General features: G+C 37.4%; 1 protein-coding gene across 1 annotated transcript; it reads right to left on the reverse strand.

The window, feature by feature from the left end:
• Positions 1–6,297: 6,297 nt before the first annotated feature.
• On the reverse strand, positions 6,298–7,296 carry LOC108771895 (uncharacterized). The gene has a single exon (XM_018537302.1). The coding sequence runs from the start codon at positions 7,294–7,296 to the stop codon at positions 6,298–6,300; it is 999 nt and encodes a 332-aa protein (XP_018392804.1).
• Between the last annotated feature and the right edge of the window lie 261 nt (positions 7,297–7,557).

Here is a 7,557-nt window from a genome sequence, read left to right on the forward strand (position 1 = left end):
AACTATGCCAACCAAGACAACAAAAGTTATCGCAGAGAAAGGTGCAAGAAGAGTTGGGACCAAAACATCCGCCGAAAGAGGAACAACAATCACCATGGCACTGGCCATAAATGCGACCGGACAATCTATTCCACTGTTCTACATTTTCCCACGAAAAAACATACAAAGAGTGTTTATGGATAATGCTTCTCCAGGGTCCATAGGCGTTGCCACAGAATCTGGCTGGATGACAGCAATCGAATTCGTAAAATATATGGGACATTTCATTAAACATACCAACGCCTCGAAAGAGTCACTGATTTTATTGGCTTTGGATAATCACACATCGCACTTAAGTATTGAGGTCATCGATATGGCAATCGAGCATGGTATCACAATGATTTCTTTCCCACCCCACTGTTCACATCGCATGCAACCATTAGATGTCGACGTTTTTAGCCCATTCAAAAAGATGTTTTATGCCCAGTGCACAGCTTGGATGAAAAATCATATCGGTCGTGTTTTGGAGTTGCACCATATTGCGCTCATTGCAGATAAATGCCTCGATTTGACTGTAACGCTACGTAATATCAAAAAGGCGTTTCAAGATACAGGTATTTACTCATACGATCCTAATAGATTCACGCCCGAAGATTTCATAGCATCTGAGTTAAGCGGCGAAAACCTATGCTCAGATAGTGATGATGATACTGACCATAATGAACGTGTCATTGTAATGTCCGATGACGTTGTCAATATAGCTGCACATGAAGAAATAACAACATCACCTTCGGAAATTGACAGCACATCAGCAGGCTCATCTCATGCATCAATACGCAGTACATTGGAAGAATTTGGTTCTTTAAAGTTTGATCCTGCACCCAAAAAATCTAAACGCGGTAGAAAGCCGATGAAAAGCACCATATTAACTTCGCCCGAGAATATGCAAATAATCCACGACAAAGCTGATAGAAAGAGAAAATGGCTGAATTTATCAACTTTTAAATAGTCTTAATTTAGTTTTATTGTTTAAATTATATTATAAATATGTTTTTATTTTCTACGTACCCTACGAAGGAAAATATATCGATGTGAAGTTGAAATGTCGAAAATTTTGACATCGGAAATGTTGTCCGTTTCACGTTTTAAACGACAGACGGCGTTTGTCGGAAATGTTGTCTGTTTCACGTTTTAAACGACAGACGGCGCTTGCTAGCATATTTTATTTTATATCGATTAGCTGTCAACGTACTCGATTATTAGCTGTCAACGTAATGACATTAGATAGATAAAAATCAGCGATGGCAAAGGAGGATTTTTGTATCCTGTTAAAGCAGTCAATGTCTTGAAAGCTCACGGAAAAAGTGTTCGAGAGTCGATTTTGATTCTAGGCTGTGCTTTGAACTATACTGTCGCCTCTCAAGCAATGCCGAAGAGGATAACGAACGCGAAAATCGCATGCTAAAGCTACAGGTACGCAATTTCTAACTTCGCTAACCAACATGGAAGGAGAGGAGAGCTTTGATGCCAATTTTATATCTCAACAAAATTATCTTTTTAAAATAAAGTATATGTTATATATATGGCAAGAAAATATATTCCTCCACAATTTGGCGTAATTTAAAAAGATTTCATTTCATTTTTGTTTCATTTCATTTTTTCATTTCATTTTTGCATACTTGACGCCTTTTTTTCCTTTTTTTAAAAAGGTAATTTTGTTGAGATATCACGCATTTTGTAATGTTAAATATTTCTTATAAATTTATATATAAAATATAAAAAGAAAAAATAAAAAAAAGAAAAAACCTCCTGCGACGACACTCTTGCTTTCCAAGTCTTCTCTTGACAACGCATAACGCGTCATGTATGGAACATTCCATTTCGTCACAGTAATAATCGTTTATGTAAAATAATAAAGCTCACTGTGCGTGCCTTTAGCCTTAAAATAAAAAAGAAGCAATATTTAAATATTAAATCTTATAGGACCGTGAAACACAACCAATAAAATGCCTTTAATGATCGAGCTGTATCTTAGGTGCTAATTATAATTCCGTGAAAATTTATATAAAACTAGCATCAAAACTCTCCTCTCCTTCCACGTTGGTTAGCGAAGTTAGAAATTGCGCACTTGTAGCTTTAACATGCGATTTTCGCGTTCGTTATCCTCTTCGGCATTGCTTAAGAGGCAACAGTACAGTTCAAAGCATAGCCTAGAACCAAAATCGACTCTCGAACATTTTTTCCGTGAGCTTTCAAGACATCGACTGCTTTAACAGGATACAAAAATCCTCCTTTGCCATTGTTGTTTTTTATCTATCTAATGTCATTACGTTGACAGCTAATAATCGATTACGTTGACAGCTAATCAATATAAAATAAAATATGCTAGCAAGCGCCGTCTGTCGTTTAAAACGTGAAACGGACAACATTTCCGATGTCAAAATTTTCGACATTTCAATTTCACATCGAGATATCTTCCTTCGTAGGGTACGTAGAAAATAAAAACGTACCTATTTATAATACAATATAATTTAAACAATAAAACTAAATTAAGACTATTTAAAAGTTGATAAATTCAGCCATTTATTGTGAGATCCGATAATCTCGGGTACACGAAACTCATCGACTCGCGTAAAGATACACGGTGCGGTCTCGCGCTTCGCGTTTACTTGGCGCGAGACACTACCGTGTTTCTTGATAAATTCTCACGGAATTATAATTAGCACCTAAGATACAGCTCGATCATTAAAGGCACTTTATTGTGTTTCTCACGGTCCTATAAGATTTAATATTTAAATATTGTTTCTTTTTTATTTTAAGGCTAAAGGCACGCACAGTGAGCTCTATTATTTTACGCAAACGATTATTACTATGACGAAATGGAATGTTCCATACATGACGCGTTATGCGTTGTCAAGAGAGACTTGGAAAGCAAGAGTGTCGTCGCAGGAGGAGGTTTTTTCTTTTTTCTATTTTTTTCTTTTTATATTTAAGGGGAATGACAGTATTGAAATATTTTAGATTTAGATATGCCTGACTATCATAAAGTGTTACTATTTGTAATCGTAGGTAATACTTTTACAGATTTTGAATTTATTGCAAGAAGGTGGAGCTGAGAGGTCTAATTATTTTAGTGATTTTGTTACACATTTGATAGTAGGCAATGAAGCATTAGAAAATGATATTTCTGCAGCGAAGGATCTATATGAGATACCAGCAGTCGAGTTCAATCCTACCTGCCTCCACTCGCGATTTTTTGCGTGTAAGAAGCTGAAAATGGCTTTATCTGGTGCCTTAAGAGATCTATGATCATTAACACCGATCCGGCGTTAAACCATAAATCCTCTGTACAATGGATCATATTTAATGATTCCTAGTCGTCCAGATTGAGGGTTAAATCGTCAGGTTGGTTCTAATACCAAAAAGCCTGTCCTAATAAATGTATTAGGAACGGGAAAACGGCCGCTAGCTGTATAAGACCCTGTTATACATACACATATATATATATATATATATATATATATATATAAGAGCCATTTGAATCAACTGATCGATTAGGTTAATCGGTTTTGGCTTGAATATTGCGTAACAGTATTTGAACATCATTATTTACTACTACAAAAGAATTCCTGTTCCCTGGTTGTCCATTCAGTCATATTCCCAAAAAGTTGCACTACGAACTAATGGAGATGTTATATGTAAAAATGATGACTATATACATGAAAAATTAGTAATGCGCCATCCATCCCTCTCATATGTTTGTGGAGCGTACGCTGCTTTTATTCTCTTTCCAAACATACGGAATCTACAGCTTTAATGCCGGTTCGAACGGTGGATTTTTCGAGAGGTGTTCTGTAGACAAGAATACTCTTAGGAAGTTGCCGGCCTTTTCCGAGAGGAGACACAAGCGTAATATTTTGGTTCCTACCGAAGATCAAACCCAGGATTTTTGGGATGATAGACTAGTGCCTTATCTGCCACGCTCGCGTTCTATTATGATGAAAAAATGGCCCCATTTGGCGAAAAAAGTGTTGTTTCACCACGACAATTCACCGGCTCTCTTTTCCGCAGTCGCTACAGCCAAATTGGTCGAATTGCGCTATGAATTGCAATGTGGCAATGCATTTTTTGTAGCAATGCCAATAAAACCCGCGTCCCCGTTAATTATATTATTGTTATAATAATGTAATAATGAAATTTTTAAATACAATTTTTATTTACAATTTAGTTAGTGAACTCATAACGAATTTTATGTAAATCTGAAAAGTATGTATCTCCAAAAAAACGCAGTGTTTATTGCACGTGTCATAAAGAAGTTGCAACAGTAATATTAAATAATTTATAAAAAATCAAAGATTTTCGAAAGAAATAAATTAGAAAGCTAAGACGGAGAGATTACTGCAATGGTAGGTTGAAAAAGAAACATGTGCGAAAGAGAAATTAAGAAGGATCCTTTAAATGTTTAGATAAATTAATTTTTAGCATTAAATTTATAATTGACAAGAAAACGAGTCCAAGATTAATTATTTGTGTCATAACACTTTTTATATATTTATAACTTATATATTTTGAGATAACAGATTCTTGAAATTGCATATCATTTCTTATTTTTAATATAATTATAATTACGCCGATACAATATATTTAATATACTTTCACATATCTACTAACTTATTATTAGTAGACGTTTTTATCACATCATATACATATGCTGCATAACAGTTTCATTTGTCAAGTGATACTGCATCTGCTACCTTCTTCTACGCTTATTTTACTTATTTAAAAGAAGGGATAGAATGTTTACGATTAAACATTACAATTCTTACATTTAATATTCAATCCAATAGCCATCCTTCTCAATCACACGTTACAAACGACTGTTCATAGAGTTCACCTGATTGTGAAAAATTTGTGGCCTCTCCCGAAGACTGTTCCAAGTTGTGTGTACATGATCGACTAAGGCCTGTCGGGTTCTGACTTGGCTTGATCGCCACTCCCTAATCATAACGGCCCACACATTTTCGAGTGGATTTAAATCCGAGGACTTAGCAGGACCTAGCCAATCTACTTTAAAAATATCAGGACGATTGGCAAACCAGTTTCGTGTTACATGCGCTGTGTGAACGGAGCTATTATCTTGCATAAAAATAATCTGAGGGAGCTCGGCTTCTGGGAAAAGTGCTCTTGCAGAAGGTACTGTCGGGTTAAGAGGCGGGAAAAGGTGATTCACGATAAGACTACTCACTGACTCGAGGATTAGATGTATAAAAGAAACTTTATTACAAGCGTCCTTCTTGCTGGCTAACGCCATTACATTCAAAAAACTTACTGTTCAACAGCGCCACCGCGCCGCATCAACTAACTCTACACTAGCGCTCGGAAGCGTTAAAAGAAACAAACGTAAATCTGACATCCTCCCACCTTGAGTTGTTATCTTCAACTCAATCAACAAAATATAAAAAATTTTTTTTTTTTAGACATAGTTCATAAGCGGAAAAATTATGTAAAGTAAATTATAATATAAAATAATAATAAAACAAATAGCGTAGTATTTAACATTACTCGACTACAAGAATCTCTTTGGTTTTTTAATGTTGCGCCCAGATCTCGTTACAACAGGTGATTCTACGGGACTATGACGCGAAGCTTCCGAAATACTATCAATAGAATTACAAGCAGCATCTGATTTTTCATTAATAAGATTTCGCTCCGCGCTTTTATTTTTATCGGATGTTAATTCCAACGGGTAAACCTTTTGCACAGGTCTTATCAACTCTCCAGAAGCAGTAACTAAACGAACTACTCGCACTTCATTATCCCTGCCGAAAATAACATCTTTGACTCGCGCTAAGGGCCATTCAATACGTTTCTTGTTTTCATCCTCTACTAAAACAATATCACCCACACGGAAAGGGCGAAACAGGAAAGGCTACTTTCGTAGACAGCACTGGTTACTGTCTATGAAAAAACGACCGCTAAAACAGTAACCAGTCCCTTTTACGCAGGACTCTGTCCTGTCTAGAAAATGATGCGTCGTGTTTACGCAGCAAGCAGTGCTGTCTAAAGCATGAACGTAACAAAAAGTACCTAGTCATGCGTGCGCAGTACTCTCTACTGTCTAAACAGTTACTGTTCCTGCCTTAGACACCATCTTGTCGTGCGCGTATACAGACACGTATACAGACATGTATACAGACACGGCGACATTCCCGGCCTGTCCCGTTCATACACGATAGAGTACTGCACGCGCACGACAAGATGGTGTCTAAGGCAGGAACAGTAACTGTTTAGACAGTAGAGAGTACTGCGCACGCATGACTAGGTACTATCACAAATGACATCTTGATCGAGAGCTTTAAAATTGCAAGCATATTTTCCATCCAGGCTACTCAATTGAACAATGTAACGTCGATGCCTCTGTGAATCCGATTTTATGCCACCAAAGAGTGAATGGGTTATTAATTGTTCACCAACCGGTTCATAACCCATCATCTCAGCTGTCTGTTTCAGAATGTACGATCTTTGCGAACCAGTATCAATAATAGCACGTACAATGTGTTCGGCGTCACTGTTTCGCAGTTTAACGCGTAATGTCTGTAAAAAAACTTGTGGATTTTCGGAGATACTTGCCAAGTTACTCTCTTCCGTGGATTCCTTATTATGCTCAGCTTCCTTCGCGACAGTTTCCTTGCGAGTGACCTCTGTGCACATCAAAATTACGTGCCTTTTACCACACCATGCACATTTGATATTGACACGACATTTCTTACACGAATGTCCGATTTTCAGGCAATTAAAACAGGCATTTTTCTCCTTGAGTACTTCCCGTCGGTCTTCTATATTCATTCTTCGTGCCTTCTCACAATTAGCACTCTCATGTTGAGCACCACAAAATATGCATGTAACGTTTTTGTTTGCTCCCGTCGTAAGTAGACTCGCGGCACTTGGAATGTCTTTATCGTTATTAGCGCGTACTTTTGATTTTTTGCCTTTATCATTCTCGGATTTTAGACCAAAACCTCTGACAGCCATCGAAATTCTTTCTTCGTTCTCCACTCGAAGAAACTCAATCAGGAGAGTCAATCTATCCTTCGGAACATCGGTAATATGCGATCCAGAACTACTTTGCTGCCATGCGCGCAACAAATCCTCTGGTAAAGAAGATTCCACCAGAGGGAACAACATGGCCGCGCACTTATCGGTCGTAACGTCGAGCGTCTCGAGCGTCCTCAGATGTGACTCGATCCTATCATATAACGTTGATAATTGTGTCTTCTCATTAGGCTTCATGGCTTTATGAAGCACGAGCTTCAGCATTTCTCGTACATAAACTTCTACTTGTAATTCCTCACGACCAAAACGATTTTTTAGACTCAAAATTACCTTGTCATAGTTCTCTCCAGTCGGTGGAAAACCGGCATCAAATCGTACGCTCGTGATTTTGGAGCCATTGCTTGGATTAAGTATTGGAACTTATCCTCATTCGCGATATGAATGTCCTCATGAATCTTCTTAAACTGACTCCAAAACTGTAACCACTCTTTCACGTCGCCATTAAATTTTCTCAGTTCGATTTTA

Source organism: Cyphomyrmex costatus, unplaced genomic scaffold (assembly GCF_001594065.2).
Source record: "Cyphomyrmex costatus isolate MS0001 unplaced genomic scaffold, Ccosl1.0 scaffold1698, whole genome shotgun sequence".
NCBI lineage: Eukaryota > Metazoa > Arthropoda > Insecta > Hymenoptera > Formicidae > Cyphomyrmex > Cyphomyrmex costatus.

Bases quoted from the DNA above. Each gene is read 5' to 3' on its own strand.
- LOC108771895 (XM_018537302.1), bottom strand. From the start codon at position 7,296: ATGCTGAAGCTCGTGCTTCATAAAGCCATGAAGCCTAATGAGAAGACA.